Raw genomic sequence first — 20248 nt, forward strand, 5'->3', positions numbered from 1 at the left:
CTCACCCAAATGTATAACCGCGTTGGAAAATATCAATGGACTGTTTGAAAATGTGAAGATTACAAATAAAAAAATAAAAAAGTGTGAATCACATTTTTATTGGGCGTACCCCCGACGGCATTGTGCGTACCCCCAGTTTGGGAATACCTGCTCTAGTGGAAAGCCTTCCCAGAAGAATGGAGGTTGTTATAGCACTAAAGGAGGGACCAACTCCGTATTAATTCCCATGACTTTCTAATGAGATGTTTGACAAGCAAGTGTCCACATACTTTTGTCCATGTAGTGTATGTACTGTCATTCGTAAGCTAGGTTGGAGCAACTTCATGAGTATCATGAGGTACCCTAAACATATCAACGTTACATTGAGCTTGGTGAATGGAATATGAATGACAGTCATTATAATTTTTTCAAATGTTTTTTTAAATGTAATCTTTATTTAACTAGGAAAGTCAGTTAAGAACAAATTCTTATTTACAATGACGTCCTGCCCCGGCCAAACCCGGGCGACGCTGAACCAAATGTGCGCCGCCCTATGGGACTCCCAATCATGGCCGGATGTGATACAGCCTGGACCATCCAATATGCGGTAACAGAAATAAGGCCATGCTCATAAAAAAAGTGTCCTCCCTTATCTTAAACAACATACACTACCGGTCAAAAGTTTTAGAACACCTACTCGTTCAAAAGTTTTAGAACACCTACTCGTTCAAAAGTTTTAGAACACCTACTCGTTCAAAAGTTTTTCTTTATTTTTACTATGTTCTACATTGTAGAATAATAGTGAAGGCATCACAACTATGAAATAATACATATGGAATCATGTAGTAACCAAAAAATGTGTAATATTAATCTATGTTGCTTGGCCTATTGTTTGGCCAATTGACAGCTAAATTGGAATTCCCTCGTAGGGAAAGGTGTCCCGCCCCTGACCACTGGTAAAGAGGCACTAGCGTGACCTGGGTCTATGGCCGATTTACAAAGAGTACCCTGCAACCTTAACCAGACATGCAATCCGGTGCTTAAGGTGATTCACTTTTCTATGTTGAAACTGTACTCATTGTAACAAAAGAAATGTCATCTGTGTTGGATGATTACTGAAATGTAAAAATAAGTTGCAAATAGGAAAATGAGAAATAAGAAATAAACAAGGACAAATAAGTTGCAGAAAAGGAACTGCATGTGCTTCTACCTGAGGTGTGACTCCAGCACGCGGTCTAGGCGTTTGTAGAAGGGTCGGGAGGTGAAGTAGCCGCTCCAGTAATGGTCATCTCGGTCTGCGTAGGTAAAGAAGTCGCCGCTGACCACCGGTAAAGAGGCACTAGGGTGACCGGGTTCTATGGACAATTTACGAAGAGCGTTGAAGTAATCCGTGATGGTGCCGAACTGAGCCTAGAACAGAATAGGTCAGTTGGAATATAAAGCAGGTTTATGATAGAGTACCTGAGAGGCAAACTAAAAATAGATCGATCAATGCAGGGTAGTTTACTTTTCTGCTTTATTGAGAGCAGTGTTCCATTGCAATAGCTGGACACACACAAAAAAATCAAGAAGGGCAGGAATTAGGGAGCCAAGGAAACACACCATTACACTATCGGGCATCAGTCATTCCAATTATGCGCTGCATCAAAACCTTTACACCCAAGTCACAAGTCAGACCTTGACGTGTAGTTCTGGATGAGAGTTCATGTAGTCAAAGAGCTTCTGGTAGTTCTGGAACTGCTGGTCCCACTCCAAGGCCTCTGCATAGCGGAAGTCGTCCCCTAGGGGGACCATCACCACCTTGGTTCGGAACAGCTTGGACTTCTTCCTGTACTGGTCCAGCAGCATCTGAACCCTTGGGATTTTGGGAAAAAGAGTTGACTACTACAACGGAGTCACACTTTTTCATGACATATTAAGCTGTAATTGTCAACAAAAATGCATATGTGTATGTGTGTGTGTGTGTGTGTGTGTGTGTGTGGGTGGAAAGGAGTTGCTTGTGTATTTCCATATATTACTTTTTAGACTTTCAATGCCTATTCTCTAGTCCAACCCTTGTCCATCTGCCGCTATCTGTTAGGGCCATGTTGTGCAATCAGACACCAAGGGAACACTGGGTGCAAACAAGTTCATCTTGGATTTGCTACTGAATCAGAAAGTCCACTTATCATCAGAGCCTTCTGTTAGAAAAACAGACGCCATCTGAAATTCCTATTACCACAACAGATTATCCTACAGTGGCGTCAATGTCTTATCTTGTTCACACAACGTGTTTGATCCTTGTCTATAACACCATCACACTGAGGTCACCATAACACCATCAACATGGAGACACCATAACACCATCAACATGGAGAGAATGTCTGTTTACCACATAAACCAGTGTTTGTAAAAAATATTCTGTACCAGGGAGAGGAAAGACTTTTTTAAAATTACCGTGAGCCTCAAGCCAAAGACAATTTCTTGCCTCAAGTAAATCCAATGGGACAATAAAGATTTTGTCATTTGAATTTTGTATTTCACAGCCAAGTCCAGTGGTTATAGATTATTATTATTATAATAATAATAATACAGTATATCATTCTCAATCCATTTCTATGTAATTGGTCACCTCTGTTGTACGTTTCCATCCGTAATTGGCTGAGGGGGGACCCTCCAGGGACAGTTGACCCGCCCACCAGGAAGTCTTTTGAAGTCAAACTGGCAGCAGATCTTGGGGTCGGGGCCACACGTGTGGGGAACATCATAACTGTAGAAGGGCATCATGTGGCATAGAATGTCCGTGCTGGAGGCTGGGTCTGTACACAGATAGAACATGAAATACAACATTCTGATATTTCTTCATTTCTTTCCTTTTCTTTTTTGGATGTGTGTATTGTTTTGTATTGTTCGGTATTACTGCACTGTTGGAGATAGAAACATAAGCATTTTGCTGCACCTGCGTTAACAATATGTGTATGCGACAAATGCAATTTGATTTGATTTGAAATAGAATACAATAGAATATTAAATAGAACATAAAATAGATGTATTTTTTCTTACAGGTACTTCATGTGTGGTACTTGCATTTGACAGTGCAAAGACAAAATTTCAGAACATGGACTGTAAACATATAGCTAGCATGTAATTACATTTCTATCTCAAAGAGACTGGCCATGTCATGCATGCGCTATTCAAAAGTACTAACATTTATACCTTGTTAGAATTAAATCAATCAAAAATCAAATCAAATCAAATTTTATTTGTCACATACACATGGTTAGCAGATGTTAATGCGAGCGTAGCGAAATGCTTGTGCTTCTAGTTCCGACAATACAGTAATAACCAACAAGTAATCTAGCTAACAATTCCAAAACTACTACCTTATAGACACAAGTGTAAGGGGATAAAGAATATGTACATAAAGATATATGAGTGAGTGATGGTACAGAGCGGCATAGGCAAGATACAGTAGATGGTATTGAGTGCAGTATATACATATGAGATGAGTATGTAAACAAAGTGGCATAGTTAAAGTGGCTAGTGATACATGTATTACATAAAGATGCAGTAGATGATATAGAGTACAGTATATACATATACATATGAGATGAATAATGTAGGGTATGTAAACATTATATTAGGTAGCATTGTTTAAAGTGGCTAGTGATATATTTTACATCATTTCCCATCATTTCCCATCAATTCCCCTTATTAAAGTGGCTGGAGTTGAGTCAGTGTGTTGGCAGCAGCCACTCAATGTTAGTGGTGGCTGTTTAACAGTCTGATGGCCTTGAGATAGAAGCTGTTTTTTCAGTCTCTCGGTCCCAGCTTTGATGCACCTGTACTGACCTCGCCTTCTGGATGATAGCGGGGTGAACAGGCAGTGGCTCGGGTGGTTGTTGTCCTTGATGATCTTTATGGCCTTCCTGTGACATCGGGTGGTGTAGGTGTCCTGGAGGGCAGGTAGTTTGCCCCCGGTGATGCGTTGTGCAGACCTCACTACCCTCTGGAGAGCCTTACGGTTGTGGGCGGAGCAGTTGCCGTACCAGGCGGTGATACAGCCCAACAGGATGCTCTCGATTGTGCATCTGTAGAAGTTTGTGAGTGCTTTTGGTGACAAGCCGAATTTCTTCAGCCTCCTGAGGTTGAAGAGGCGCTGCTGCGCCTTCTTCACGATGCTGTCTGTGTGGGTGGACCAATTCAGTTTGTCTGTGATGTGTACGCCGAGGAACTTAAAACTTACTACCCTCTCCACTACTGTTCCATCAATGTGGATAGGGGGGTGTTCCCATTGTCATCGTCGATGACAATGATATTAAATAACTTTGGTGGATATAATCTGATCTGGCATTGAACTGATGACTAATTGGCGAGAGAGATTAAATCCTATTTGTCCAGCAGTGGAAGGGGCCCACTTCCTGTCATCTCCCACATGGCACATTTCTAGCCTTGCTCTCTATTATTCCACTGGATGCCTGCCTCTCAAAACAAGAGCACAGAGAGGCGTTTCCAACCACTACAGCAATGTCAGTTTTCCATGACATGTATTGGACCCCTGCATATTATATTGAATAGAGGGAATCAGGGTTGGGGTCAATTCCATTTAAATTCTAGTCAATTCAGAAAGTAAACCAAATTCCAATTCCAAGTGTTCCTCATTGAAAAGTATTGGAAGAGAATTAGAATTGGAATCGTTGTACTTCCTGAATTGACTGGAAATGAAATGGAATTGATCCTACCCTGAAGGGAATATAGAGGGTGACGAGAATACAGACGACAGTGTCCAGAATGCTTCTATAATATACCATATTTTAGTGCTATTTGACCAGTATAGTGAGTATGCTAGGTAAAACAACATTCTCAGACTGTTATTCAACTATTCATTCAACTTTCAATTCATTCAAGTCTTTCAACTTAAAACCCACAAGACTTTTACTCATGTAGATAAAATATTTCAAAACATTGTCCAGAGTCTAAGTTATATAATTAGAGTGTGAATCCCCTTTGGCCATACTGGGAGAATTGCATCACATTGCCAAACAAACAGTACTAATTTTTCATCAAGAAGTACTCAACTCAACTCTATAATACTGAGGATAACATGAAACCATACGAACAGAACATAACCTGATCTGATCTTTCATCACTGTCTGCTATTAAATAATCATAACAGTATTTGATCATTTTCATGACGTAAATAACAACTTGTACAGACAGACGCTCTCTTTGGCATTGCAGACTATTTAGGCGTCTGTCTACCTAGTGAAAAGCATGAATGAGTACTACATCATTTGGCTTAGAGGTTTGAGTAACCACCCATTTAGATGCATCATAGCTGCATGAAACCACTAACTAACTAATGCCTGTTCTGTTACCAACTGCTCCCTGTCACACACACATACACACACACACACATACACACACGCATACACACACACACACACACACACGCACACACGCGCACATACACACACACACACATACACACACACACACACACACACACACACACACACACACACACACACACACACACACACACACACACACACACACACACACACACACACACACACACACACACACACACACAGCAGATGGTTCATGGCCAATGTGAATCAGACCTTTGACCTCCAAACTCTCCATCCCTCTAGTCATGAGGCTGTGGTCTACATTCTTCTTATAAATCACCAAGCTCATCACCAGACCAAGGTTCAAACTGTTTGTTTTCTTTCAAGCTGGCCTGGAGCAATGGAACCAACGGAATTGTCGCAAAAGTGCAAACCCGCCCATCTGGCACGCCTGTCAGGCTCAATCAAATGCAAATAGAAAGGAATCCAGCACTATTTGAACCCAGGTCTGTTCATTGCATGATGTTCCAGCCAGACATGTTTAAGCCATGCAGGCCTCAGTCCATACAAAGAGAATCCCTTCTACCACAGATGCTATAAGATGAGACCAAAGAGAAAGGAGCATGCCTTCATCTGACACTTCTGTAAGGTAGGTAGCCTGGCGGTTAGAGCGTTGGGCCAGTAACCAAAAGGTCGCTAGTTTGAATCCTCGAGCCGACTAGGTGAAATATCTGTTGACGTGCCCTTGTGCAAGGCACTTAACCCTAATTGCTCCAGGGTCACTGTTAATAATGGCTAAACCAGGCTGTGACCCCACTCTCTGAGCATGTCTCAGGGGGAATTGGGATATGCATAAAAAATAAAATCACACTTGTACATGTGTTAAACTGGACTAATAAAAGCACCCACATAATTATTTATGGACATGAGAAATCCCCCTGCTGATGGTCTGAGCGGCTCAATACTGTAGGCAGCAGATGCTGCTGTCGCTTATCCGAGTGCTGTTATTTACACAAGCTGACTGCCCAGAGTTCAACACACGGCATCAAACCATCCATAGCATCTGTCACACCAAATATGTACAGGAATTGGAAGGATTTGTTTTCTACTGACTACATGAGTATGTACTAGTCACTCTGAGGTCATGTTATTTTGTTTCTGTCCATAGACTTGCAGTAGAACTAGGACTTTGTATATGCTAAATGCTTAATTTAATATGGCTAAGATAGTACCTGAACCACTGAGAACAGAGGCGTGAGGACTGGATCTCCGGCATGTTGAATGCTACAGTAGTGTAAACACTGAGCAGTGTTTCCCCTACAATTGTATAAGTGGGGCAGGATCCCTTACCTTCTAGCTAGGGGAAACACAGACTCTGGAAGAGCACCCTGGGAGAGCCACAGGGCTACATTAGTCTGGTTACTTGCCCCAGTTCTGTCTCCAGAAGAACTCCAGGGTCTCCTGACTGGCAAAGTGTTTCTTGACGGAGTAGTGCACCCTCTGGATGAGCATGTTGGCCAGGCCAGCCTGTTTCAGCAGGTACGCCTGGGTAGGGGAGTGGCCAAACGGATCCACAGCCCAGCCCGTCTGGGGTTTCACTCCTAACAGGGGAGAATAGAGGGAGAATTCAGGTTCATGCAGAGGAGGTTGGCAACAGTCCTCCTTTTTTGAGGAAAAATTCTAAACAATAAAAAACTATGAAACATTACATAAAAATCCTTGAAATAAACATCTGTTACAGGTCAACCATTAGCATAATTAAAAGGTTGTCTCTGAATCAACACATTTGCATCAGTCATCCTCCATAACTTTTTAAGTCACCAGCTGCCACTGGGTTCATCTGTTCATACCTTGTCATGCTACCCTGTCGTGCTGCTGCTCCAGTTTCAACTGTGTTGCCTGCGGCTATGGAACCCTGACCTGTTCACTGGACGTGCTACCCTGTCCCGGACCTGCTGTTCACGACACTCTCTCTCATCTGCTATCTCAACCTCTGAATGCTCGGCTATGAAAAGCCAACTGTCATTTACTCCTGAGGTGCTAACCTGTTGCACAATCTACAACTACTACGATTATTATTTGACCCTGCTGGTCATCTGTGAACGTTTGAACATCTTGAAGAACAATTAATGGCCACGTACTCTTATAATCTCCACCCAGCACAGCCAGAAAGAGGTCTGGCCATTCTTCAGAGCCTGGTTCCTTTCTAGGTTTCTTCCTAGGTTTTATTTGCCCTTTATTTAACTAGGCAAGTAAGTTAAGAACAAATTCTTATTTTCAATGACGGCCTAGGAACAGTGGGTTAACTGCCTGTTCAGGGGCAGAACGACAGATTTGTACCTTGTCAGCTCAGGGGTTTGAACTTGCAACCTTCTGGTTACTAGTCCAACGCTCTAACCACTAGGCCACTAGGCTACCCTGCCGCCCTTTCTAAGGAGTTTTTCTGCATTGCTTGCTGTTTGGGGGTTTAGGCTGGGTTTCTGTATAAGCACTTGGTGACATTGGCTGATGTAAAAAAGGCATTATAAATACATTTTTTTGATATATAAATCAAAAGATAAAATCTCTGATGGTTAAAGTGTGCTAATCATTTTGTTTGAATCATGCAAAATAACCAATATGTTGTGCTTGCCAACAAATGTCCTTTGTATGATCTCTTTCCAGATAACTAACTCTTGATATTTTATGCACTCACCCACATTTCTCTCCAACCATTGGTGTCCCTCCAATAGCTGGTCAATTAATGCAAAGTAATGCGAGTTGGCTTCATCAGGCATCACCCAGCCTCCCGTTGTGATCTCCAACTGGCCTTGCTCAAACAGACTAAACAACATAGAGGAAAATTATCATTCAGGCTCTAAGACAATCAGCTCAGTCAATTACCATTTCATAGCTCAAAGCCAAAAGAAAATTAAAAAAGGCTATACAAAAACCATGCAGCTTTATCAATTTATGAGCTTCTTTTCCATTCAAAATTGTAGGTTGAATGCATATTAATTGTAAAAAAATATATATTAATTGTAAAATACCAGATTACAAAATGGATGTTATATGGTCAGGAACCTGCAAAATTCCAGTAACTTGTCCAAATTCCTCAGTTTTCCAGAAATCCTGGTTGGAAGATTCCTGGAATTCCAAGGGAATCAGCAGGAATACTAGGAAACCTCAAACCAGGATTTCTGGAAAAACTGGGAATTTTGGGAGAGTTACCGGAATTTTGCCACCCTAAAAATAAGACTTTCTAAAGGTGTAATAGATTTTAGGGTGTTTGCAAATTCACCAGAGTGCGTTCTGGGGGTTCATAAATTCAGAGCGTTGTCACTGTAGCATAGAGGCCTGATTGGTGGAGTGCTACAGAGACGGTTGTCCTTCTGGAAGGTTCTCTAATCTCCACAAAGGAACTGTCCGTTTGTAAATCTCAGAGCGTTCATAGCACCCACTGGACACTCTGGCTGAGGAGTAGGGTTGATTCGAGTGTTGTGACCTCACAACGTGAGTCAGGCACCCAAGCTAACTGACTAAAGTTGGCTAGCTTGCTAGCTACTTCCAAACACAAATGAGAGAACAACAATTTAATTATGTTTTTTTTTGCAGATGTTTACTGACACTGGTCATATTCAGAGGGTTGCGCGTTTGTAAATTGATCAGTTATTCTGTGCTCTGGCTCACTCAGACGAGAGTGCTCTGAAATCGGTGTAGATAGCCAGAGTGAATTTACGAACGCACCCTTAGTTGCAAGAGACATCACCTCATGTGTGGCTAAGAAAAAAAATCTGGGCCCTACTTATTGCGACAACAAGAACCATCTTCTCCTCTGTAGCTGTTGAATTGTCTTACTCCTAAGTCCAAAGAGTAAAATCAACAACCTCAGGAGTTACTCCCATCTCTCTTTAGGACAGGAAACCTTGCTATGATTGCGATTCAGCATCTTTTCTCTGTTCGCCGAGCATATTTCAATTGCAGACTTCCCTAACGTGTCCTTGGCGAGCCCCTTAAATAAGAGCATGGATAAGCAAAACAATGGACAACGACTCAGCAATTTTCGTAATAACAAGTTGAAATTGCTCTTTATTTTCTCTCCACGGAAATGTGATATTTCTCTGGCATCATTCAATCACCAGAAGGTTTCCTTCATTGTTCTACGATTGGACAGGTGGAAGTGGTGTGTCGTGTAGGTCTGTCCTGGTGTTGAAGAGTTGGAGTGGTGAAAGCAGGTGCCATCTTCACTGAGCAGATAGCAACACCGCATCCTAACGAGGACAGATGGACTAGTCCCTTCAACAAACCGAAACACGCTGCTCAAAAACATGTTCCTTTCCAATTCTAAAAGTTCTAAAGAATTAATGAGGTCGTTTGTTCGAATTTCTCGAGCGATGCTTCTCCGTGTACAGTAACAGGGAACATTTTATCATTAGGCGCCAGACCTTCAATTTGCTGACATAAAATAAAACATGCAAGAAAAGAAGTTATTACATAAGCAATAACACTCAACAAAAAAATAGTAAACACAGAATATTCTCAACCCAAAAAAATGGATCTGGTTTGCTTAGAACTCCTTGCGCATCAAATCAATAGTGAATAAATATTTGTGTTAGATCTCCCTCCATTCTTCACCTTAAGGCTGTTTGCTTGTGCTCCTAATTGGAATTCTAACCTGCGGCTGAAATGTTTATTGCATTTCATACACAGTTTGTGTATCCCCCAAGGCTAGCTGCTGAACCCTACCTGTCAGTAGCTCGTTGTGAGCATGGCCAATGCACACAGCATTTACACACATCATTTGTGACACCCTGCTTCTTGCTTTTGGGGCTGTTTTCTGAAGTAGAGAACCCTCTGAATCGCCCTCCATGTCACTTCCAGAGAAACCCCTGACTGGCAACCATTACATTCCCAAGGGGACAAATCAAATCAAATTTTATTGGTCACATACACATAGTTAGCAGATGTTAATGCGAGTGTAGCGAAATGCTTGTGCTTCTAGTTCCAACCATGAAGTAATATCTAACAAGTAATCTAACAATTTCACAACAACTACCTTTCACACACAAGTGTAAAGGAATGAATAAGAATATGTACATAAAGATATATGAATGAACGATGGCCGAACGGCATAGGCAAGATGCAGTAGATGGTATAGAGTACAGTATATACATATGAGATGAGTAATGTAGGGTATGTAAACATTATAAAAAGTGGCACTGTTTAAAGTGACTAGTGATACATTTATTACATCCTATTTTTTATTATGAAAGTAGCTAAAGAGACTGAGGCAGAGTGAGCGAGAACATGTGTTTACCTATGTGCCGTGTTAACCTATATGCCTCTCACAAACAAAATTGATTTGATGACCTCAAGACCATAGTCAGTTTGGCTGGTTAAGGCAATTCAAACCAATTTACTCCTGTTACCAGGCAGAGGAATGTTTTTTTTTGCTGTAAACTAGGATTTATTTTAAAAGTTATGTGAAAAATTACGAAAATCCCTTACGTTCCCTTACGCCTTCACTAGGCTTGGGCAATATACCGTTTATACCGGGTATTTTCCCTTGCCGCAGCTGCAGGAGTGCATGCTATGCCACTGCTTATAACTATACACGGAGTGTACAAAACATTAGGGACACCTGCTCTTTCCATGACATAGACATGACATAGACTGACCAGGTGAATACAGGTGAAAGCTGTGATCCCTTATTGATGTCACCTTTTAAATCCACTTCAGTCAGTGTAGATGAAGGGGAGGAGACAGGTTAAAGAAGGATTTTTAAGCTTCGAGACAATTGAGACATGGATTGTGTATGTGTGCCATTCAGAGGGTGAATGGGCAAGACCACAGATTGAAGTGCCTTTGAATGGGTAATTGTAGTAGGTGCGAGGCTCTGATTTGAGTGTGTCAAGAACTGCAACGCTGATTGATTTTTTCACGCTCAAGTTTCTCGTGTATCAATAATGGTCCACCACCCAAATGACAACCATCTAACGTGACACAACTGTGGGAAGCACTGGGGTCAACATGAGCCAGCATCCCTGTGGAAAGCTTTCCACACCTTGTAGTCCATGCCCTGATGAATTGAGGCTGTTCTGAGGGGAAAAGGGCTGCAAAGCAATATTAGGACGGTGTTCCTAAAATTTTGTACACTCAGTGTAAGTTCATTTTAACTGTAAGAAATCTAAATCTAAGTGTCAAATAAATCATACCCGGCTCATGGCTCCAGCTATGCATTTGGTTTGCTAACTTGCTAGCTAAGTGTCTAGATGTCAAGATCAAGCTTCTTGGTTACAGCAGAGACATTCAATCCCTTCCTGGATCAAGATCCCTGTTGCCTAATTTGTTTTGTGCGTCAAAAAAATAGTGCTTCTTGTGTGCACTTCTGGAAATAGCGTATACCCTGGTATGGTACAGAAATGGTATGACGGTATGAACATCTGAATACTACCCAACCCTAGTTATCACATATCATTTTTTGTTAAAATGACGTTGATTTGACCAGTTTTGGTCCAGTGGGTCACTTCTAATATAATTTCCTTTTTTAGAAACCCTATAAAACCACTGGCCCTAAGCAAGGCATAACCTTGCTTTAATTCAAATGGGAATACCAGAGGAGATCGGAATCTTATTGTAAATCCACTGAGGAATTAGATTCCACGTTTACAGAGCCAAGCTATATCAACAACACAATAACATAAACCAGAAGTGATTTGCTGCTCATATTGATTTCAGTATCACCTTGAAGCTAGAATGACAGACAGACAGACAGACAGACAGACAGACAGACAGACAGACAGACAGACAGACAGACAGACAGACAGACAGACAGACAGACAGACAGACAGACAGACAGACAGACAGACAGACAGACAGACAGACAGACAGACAGACAGACAGACAGACAGACAGACAGACAGACAGACAGACAGACTACCTCTTGACAGCGTCTCTCTTCTGGTTGTCGATGTTGTCCCACCACTTGGAGAAGTATGAGATCTCGGACCAGATCATTTTCCTGCGGCTGTCCTCATGGAGTTTCACCACTATGTTGTTCAGGATGTGCTGGGTCTGGTCCCGGTAGTAGTCGTCAAACGTCTTCAGCCATCCTGAGAACGTACAAATGGACAAATATGACAAAGTGGTAGAGCATACATTACAACTGTAGACTATCTGTCTGTCTGTGTGTGTGTGTCTGCCATAGAGTCAATAAACTGAGTCAATAAAGCCATCATAATCAGGTGAATGAGCAGAACATGTGGTTCAATCAATTTGCCACATCCATTGATTTAACAACATAATGTCATCATATTTCCAATGAAAATCAATGCATTCAAAAAAGTATTTCCACTCCAAGATGAAATAGGATAAATAATTCCGTAGAAGGCACACAGGCATGAGTGCTTTTAAACTGTGCAAGGGTGTGAGTATTGTCTTTAGCTACTGTATACAACTCTAAGGGAGAACCAGCCCAGTTAAACCAGAAAGCCAGCTTGGTTTACTGAAGAATTACCCAATCTCAGGCACAAAGAATAGGCTGGCCTTGGCTGTAACTGGACTGCAGATGCTGCTTCTGTGCTTACACGTGATGTGACAAACGCCCAGCACTGACTGCTCTTAGTGCCTACACTAACGCCTTAGTCTCTGGAATGTTTAGTGAGGGACTATGCCTTTAAGTCACACTGCAACACAGCATTAAAAGGCTGGGGTTCTGTGCAAAATGTACTTTTGAGGACATTTTTAAAAACAGGCTTCTGATGCGTCTGATGTTGTGTTCTTTTTCTGATATATATACACAGTAGCAGTACATATTTACAAATTTTCAATGTGAGTCAATGTGGAGGCTATATAAGAAAAATATGTGTTAAGTAAAAATAAATAAGTTAAAAAAAAGATCAGGGGTTAAAGAGCAGCAACCAGTACAGAGTCAATGTGGAGGCTATATACAGGGGGAACCAGTACAGAGTCAATGTGGAGGCTATATACAGGGGGAACCAGGGGGAACCAGTACAGAGTCAATGTGGAGGCTATATACAGGGGGAACCAGTACAGAGTCAATGTGGAGGCTATATACAGGGGGTTCTGGTACAGAGTCAATGTGGAGGCTATATACAGGGGTACAGAGTACCAGTACAGAGTCAATGTGGAGGCTATATACAGGGGGAACCAGTACAGAGTCAATGTGGAGGCTATATACAGGGGGAACCAGTCAGAGTCAATGTGGAAGCTAGGCAATGTGGAGGCTATATACAGGGGTACAGAGTCAATGTGGAAGCTATATACAGGTGGTACCGGGGGAGTCAATGTGGAGGCTATATACAGGGGGTTCTGGGGGAACAGTCAATGTGGAGGCTATATACAGGGGGAACCAGTACAGAGTCAATGTGGAGGCTATATACAGGGGGAACCAGTACAGAGTCGATGTGCGGGGGCATAGGTTAGTCCATGTAATTGAGGTAATATGTTCATGTAGGTAGAGTTAAAGTGACTATTCATAGGTAATAACCAGAGAGTAGCAGCAGCGTAAAAGAGGGTGTGGTGGGAGGAGAGAGGACATTGCAAATAGTCGGGGTAGCCATTTGATTAGCTGTTCAGGAGTCTTGTGGTTTGGGGGTAGAAGCTGTTAAGAAGCCTTTTGGACATAGAGACTTGGCGCTCCGGTACCGCTTGCCGTGCGGTAGCAGAGAGAACAGTCTATGACTTGGGTGGCTGGAGTTTTTTAGGGCCTTCCTCTGACACTGCCTGGTATAAAGTTCCTGGATGGCAGGAAGCTTGGCCCCAGTGATGTACTGGGCCGTATGCACTACCCTCTGTAGTGCCTTGCGGTCGGAGGCCGAACAGTTGCCATACCAGGCAGTGATGCAACCAGTCAAGATGCTCTCGATGGTGCAGCTGTAGAACCTTTTGAGGATTTGAGGACCCATGCCAAATCTTTTCAGTCTCCTGAGGGGGAACAGGCTTTGTCGTGCCCTCTTCACGACTGTCTTGGTGTGTTTGGACCATGATAGTTTGTTGGTGATGTTGACACCAAGGGACTTGAAGCTCTCAACCTGCTCCACTACAACCCTGTTGATGTGAACGGGGGCATGCTCGATCCTCCTTTTCCTTCAGTCCACAATCATCTCCTTTGTCTTGATCACATTAAGGGAGAAGTTGTTATCCTGGCACCACACTGCTAGGTCTCTGACCTCCTCCCAATAGGCTGTCTCATCGTTGTCGGTAATCAAGCCGACCACTGTTGTGTCGTCGGGCAAACTAAAATGATGGTGTTGGAGTCGTGCCTGGCATGTAGTCATGGGTGAACAGGGAGCACACTCTTGGCATTCTCTCAACCAGCTTCATGAGGTAGTCACCTGGAATGCATTTCAATTAACAGGTGTGCCATTGTTGAAAGCTAATTTGTGGAATTTCTTTCCTTCTTAATGCGTTTGCGCCAATCAGCTGTGTCGTGACCAGTTAGGACTGGTATACAGAATATAGCCCTATTTGGTAAAACACCAAGTCCATATTATGGCAAGACAAGCGATTATTATGGCAATAAGCAAAGACAAGCGACAGTCCATCATTACTTTAAGACACTACGGAACATTTCAAGAACTTTGAACGTTTCTTCAAGTGCAGTCACAAAAACCATCAAGCGCTATGATGAAACAGGCTCTCAAGACGACCGCCACAGGAAAGGAAAATCCAGAGTTACCTCTGCTGCAGAGAATAAGGTCATTAGAGTTAACTGCACATCAGAATGCAGCCCAAATAAATGCTTCACAGAGTTAAAGTAACAGACACATCAACTGTTCAGAGGACGCTGCGTGAATTAGGCCTTCATGGTTGAATTGCTGCAAAGAAACCACTACTTAAGGACACCAATAAGAAGAGACATGCTTGGGCTAAGAAACACGAGCAATGGACATTAGACCGGTGTAAATCTGTCCTTCGGTCTGATGGGTCCAAATGTAAGATTTTTGGTTCCAATCACTGTGTCTTTGTGAGATGCATAGTAGGTAAACGGATGATCTCTGCATGTGTGGTTCCCACCGTGAAGCATGGAGGAGGAGGTGTGATGGTGTGTGGGTGCTTTGCTGGTGACACTGTCAGTGATTTATTTAGAATTCAAGGCACACTTAACCAGCATGGCTACCACAGCATTCCGCAGCAATACACAATCCCTGGTTTGCGCTTAGTGGGACGATCATTTGTTTTCCAACAGGACAAAGACTGAAAACACACCTCCAGGCTATGTAAGGGCTATTTGACCAATGAGAGTGATAGTGCTGCATCAGATGACCTGGCCTCCACAATCACCCAACCTCATTCCAATTGAGATGGTTTGGGATGAGTTGGACTGCAGAGTGGATGAAAAGCATACAACAAGTGCTTAGCATAGGTGGGAACTCGTTCAAGGCTGTTGGAAAAGCATTCCTCATGAAGCTGGTTGAGAGAATGCCACGAGTGTGCAAAGCTGTCATCAAGGCAAAGGGTGGCTTCTTTGATTTGCTTTGATGTCTTCACTATTATTCTACAATGTAGTAAGTAGTAAAAATAAAGAAAAACCCTTGAATTAGTTGGTGTGTCTAAACTTTTGACTGGTACTGTAATTCTTTTTTCTAAAGGTAACAGGACAAGACTTTAATCAATTGCTCTATGTCATCTTGTCAATAAATATCAGGCCATTTGAAAGAAAGAAAGCAGAAAGCCCTTTTTTATAATGAAAGGTCAAACACACTGATGGTCAAAACCGATAGGATAGGTCTCTTTCTCCATTGTTACAGTAGTGGTGCCACCCCACACACATCTTCATGTTGTATAATTAAGCAACCCGTCCATGCCACATTATAAACTGGGTGGTTTGAGCCCTGAAAGCTGATTGGCTGACAGCCATGGTACATCAGACCGTATACCATGGGTATGACAAAACTGTCATTTTTACTGCTCTAATTACGTCGGTAACCAGGTTATAATGACAATAAGGAACCTGGTGCCATATTGTGGTATATAGTCTGATATACCACAGCTGTCAGCCAATCAGCATTCAGGGTTCTAACCACCCAGTTTATATTGTGGTATAGACGGGTTGGTTGTTTAGCAACAAAACAGACATGTGCGCAACTATGGTGCAAAACAGACTGGGTTGGCTAAGATTGTTGACAACATGTAAACTATATTTAGTCTCCAATACTTATTGAAAACATAAATACATTTACACAATGAGCACCTGTCGTCTCTCAAATACATTGTTACAGTTGTTGGTTAGCTAGGTAGCGAATTGTAGCCATATTAGCATAGACGTGACATCAATCAAACCTCCTCAAAACAAGAAATGAGTCACCTACGATTCCCCACATGGCAGCTTCTTGTCATTGTTGGTAGCTATCTGGCCATCCAGAATCATGACACACAGCCTTTTGCCCCATTGAAGCGCATGCATCGTTTTCGTGACGTTGTCAGTTGACCCGTCTATAATGCTTGTTATGCTTTATGTTATGTGCTGTGGTATAATGCTTGTTCCCTTCACAAACCAGGAAACACAATTAACCCAGGAAGGAGCGAAATATGAATCCTGATACTGCTGTGGAGTGGCCCACGCCTTGCTTCCTGTCTGCACAAGGTGTGACTGCATTAAGTAGAGAAAACAAAGCATTAAAGAAGTCACAGAACAATGTCCAGTGTTTCCAGGTTAGCTTTAAAGGGACACTATACTCCAAAGTAAACATTTTGCAACTGTTTTCAAACTTCTAAAGTAGTCTTGTGTCAAGATAAATACATGTCCCACGCCATCGATTGTGAAGAACTACAACCTGATTTTGGAGTGTAATGTCCGTTTAATGCTCAGAAGTAGTGCTTACCAGGATCATTGTGTGAGTGGGGCACAACAAAGACTTGCAGTGGCTCGCTGTCCCATTCATTATCCTGGTAGGTGATATCAAAGCCTTGTTTCCACACTCCCCCATCATGGTTGTCAAAGGTCAGGAGGTCATACACATCTAGCAACTGAAAAACAAAAAACAAATAGTGGGATATTCTTGAGGTAAACAGGGCCACGCCTGGCTCAGTAGGTAGAGCATGGCACTTGCAACGCCAGGGTTGTGGATTCGATGATCACTTTGGATAAGAGCATTTGCTAAATAAATGACTGAAATGTCTGGTTTGCAGCAAAGCCTCACTTTATTAGGCTATGAACTCTTGAATTTGTTCAAGGAAGTTTCATGTATTTGATTCAGTTTTGTGTTTAATTTAAGTCACCGTGGCAGTTAAGTGCCTAATCCACCACAGAGAAAAGAAAAAAAGCAGTGAATCTGTTCCTGAAAATATGTGTACGATAACAGTCATATCTGTGACATCAGCAGGTCAGAAGAATGCAAGTGAGAGATAGAAATTCCGCTGCAAACTGAGACCACTTGGTGTTTCTTTGGGACTCACACTAACTTAAATGTCTTTGTCTTTTGCCCAAATAAAATGATGGAATGAATGGAATGCGATACAGAGAGGACAAGATTAAATAATGTCTGTCTGCTCTATGGTACGAGAGCCACTAACTAAAGCCATGATTTTAATAACAGGAATACAAATCATAGAAATTAGCTTGTTATCATGATTGATGTCAAGAACAAATATGATAAGATATATTTTATATCAGGGTTCCCCAACTGGCGGCCCGCTTGCCAAATGTGATATTATTTATTTGTCTTTTGAGCAAAAAATAATCATAAACAAATGTATTATTTTTTAAAAATTATATATATATATTATTTTGTATTATTATTTGGGGGAATTTTCATTGTTAGACATAAAAGACTGTAAAAACACCAGGAAATCAGCTCCAAGCGATTTTAATTGAAGAAATCTGTTCCCAAGTATTCTCACGCATAATAGAGACGTGATCGTATATAAATGTAAGCAAAGTTTGAAATGATTATGTTTAAGTCAAACATTATATCTGTTTGGGCTTCTTGCAGTCAATTTGCAGTCTACAAATTATTTGTAACTATATTCCAGCCCCCCGACCATCCTCTCATGAAAAAATCAGCCCGCGGCTGAATCTAGTTGATGAGCCCTGATGTATATACAGACATATGGTGTCTCATTTTGTCTATTTAAGCACAGGAGTGAAAGGTTTCTTTTCGATCTGTGACGTTCTTGTGTATAGAGTGACTTAACTGTAACTAAAGGTATTAACTCTTCCTAAAGAAACCTGTCTTTCAACTCAAACTGCAGTCCCCTCTTACGTTTCCCACATATACAACCAGAAACATTTCCGATGAGCTGGCATTCAATACCTCACCTGACTTGATGGACAACCTGGAAAGGAAAAGGATAGTCCAACCAGACCAGATAATATAACCAAACCTTTTCAAATGACACCTGTTTGAATTCATTCGAGCTGTATACTAATGCATTACGCGGTCTGTGTGCTCATAATATTAATTGGAAAAATATTCAATAACATATTCTTGGCACATAGTGTAATGGTAGTGTAATAGTAGTGTAATGGTTTTAACATTTGTCCTTCATTTCAACACCATAACCACGACACATTGCAATAAGTATCGTCCCCATGGCTATTACAAGGCTTCATATTTCACACTGATGGTGGGAGCAATTCAGCATGGAAGGTTGGCATCATGGTAATGACATCATTATGGTGTCTCTTTATATAATGATGTATCTTATTAAAAGAGGTGAAATTCAGAGTTCAATAAAAATAAACACTGGCAGTTAACTGTGTGCATGGAGGTTTATTTACTTCAAACTTTCCCTGGAGTATGTTGAACAGATACGATCGCAGTTCAACCCTGCAACAATGTTGCTACACGAATACCTGAACTGTTTGTTTCTCATTGTATCCACCTTATAAAACTCTTACCTGCACCCCATCTGCTGGCTTGGAGAACTCCCTTGTCGCAAACTGACAGTCTTGTGAGTCAATAGGGAGGACCAGTGGAGGCGAAGCCAGCAGTTCTAGATAGTGCCCTTGGCTCATGTTCCCGCCGTCAAGACCCCCACGGCCATCCTTGACCGACTCCTTCAGATTGATCACAGAGTCCCTGATGTTGGCTATGATCTCATTGTTCTCGGACAGTAGTCTCTCCAAGCGGTCAATCTTATCCTGCAGGATGGACAACTGGCCCTGATGAACGAGAAGGAGGGACAGGGGAGAACAAATTTACTGGCTTTATACAATACAGTATGCATATAATTATGCAATGAATGTTATTTAAATTAGCTATAATGAGCCTATTAATATTTTAATTGACTGCCAATAAACTAATTGTAAACCTTTATGAATTTAACATTATTGTAGGGTTACCAAAATGAGGACCTATGTCATCCACAGCGACAAATACAAAGTGTATATAGGGTTATTTTTTAAGACTTAAATGACAGGAAGTGGAAATGACTACTATATAGAAAACAAGTGGACAGTCACCTTCTTGTTACACAAACATTACCACTTTTACCAGTTTTCACTTAGTCTCAGAAATCTCAGACCTAGGGCAACAGCACTGGGTGTATAACAGGAGTATAATAATATAGGTGTATACTGGAACATTGTTAATATTGTGGGAGGCAACCCGTATGCTTAGGAAGACTAGTTTTCACTCATTCTGGAATGGAATTATGCAACACACGACCCAGCCCACGATAAGATCTCAATATGCAATTTGTGTGTGTGTTCATTGGAACCATATCTGTTGCAAGACAATAACTCTATCATGTAACACAACAATAGTATGTAGCCTACTGTACAAGCTACAGTTGAAAACGTGTTTACATTGTCTTGAACCTTGGATAGGTCTACAATGTAACGGTATAACATTGTAGGCTAATTAGTAAGCCTATAGCAGCAAATCAACGGCAGTTCTCTATGTGATTGCCTACACAACATAGATAGGATATTGAGGAAATGGGCTACTTTACAAAGTCATTGATATTTGTGCAACCATGTAAAAACAACG

At 41.7% G+C, this 20248-nt stretch overlaps 1 protein-coding gene across 1 annotated transcript in view; it reads right to left on the minus strand.

Annotated features, from left to right (window-relative positions):
- Positions 1-20248, minus strand: part of LOC112257442 (alpha-mannosidase 2-like) — a 54213-nt gene that overhangs the window by 32748 nt on the left and 1217 nt on the right. The window contains exons 2-9 of the mRNA XM_024430993.2: positions 19156-19419; positions 17138-17282; positions 12232-12403; positions 8008-8135; positions 6740-6913; positions 2591-2777; positions 1657-1834; positions 1190-1389 (exon numbers count right to left, since the gene is read on the minus strand). Of these exons, the coding sequence (XP_024286761.2) occupies positions 1190-1389; positions 1657-1834; positions 2591-2777; positions 6740-6913; positions 8008-8135; positions 12232-12403; positions 17138-17282; positions 19156-19419 (1448 nt within the window). The remainder of the gene's footprint in view (positions 1-1189; positions 1390-1656; positions 1835-2590; positions 2778-6739; positions 6914-8007; positions 8136-12231; positions 12404-17137; positions 17283-19155; positions 19420-20248) is intronic.

Source organism: Oncorhynchus tshawytscha, linkage group LG09 (assembly GCF_018296145.1).
Source record: "Oncorhynchus tshawytscha isolate Ot180627B linkage group LG09, Otsh_v2.0, whole genome shotgun sequence".
In the NCBI taxonomy this organism is placed as follows: domain Eukaryota; kingdom Metazoa; phylum Chordata; class Actinopteri; order Salmoniformes; family Salmonidae; genus Oncorhynchus; species Oncorhynchus tshawytscha.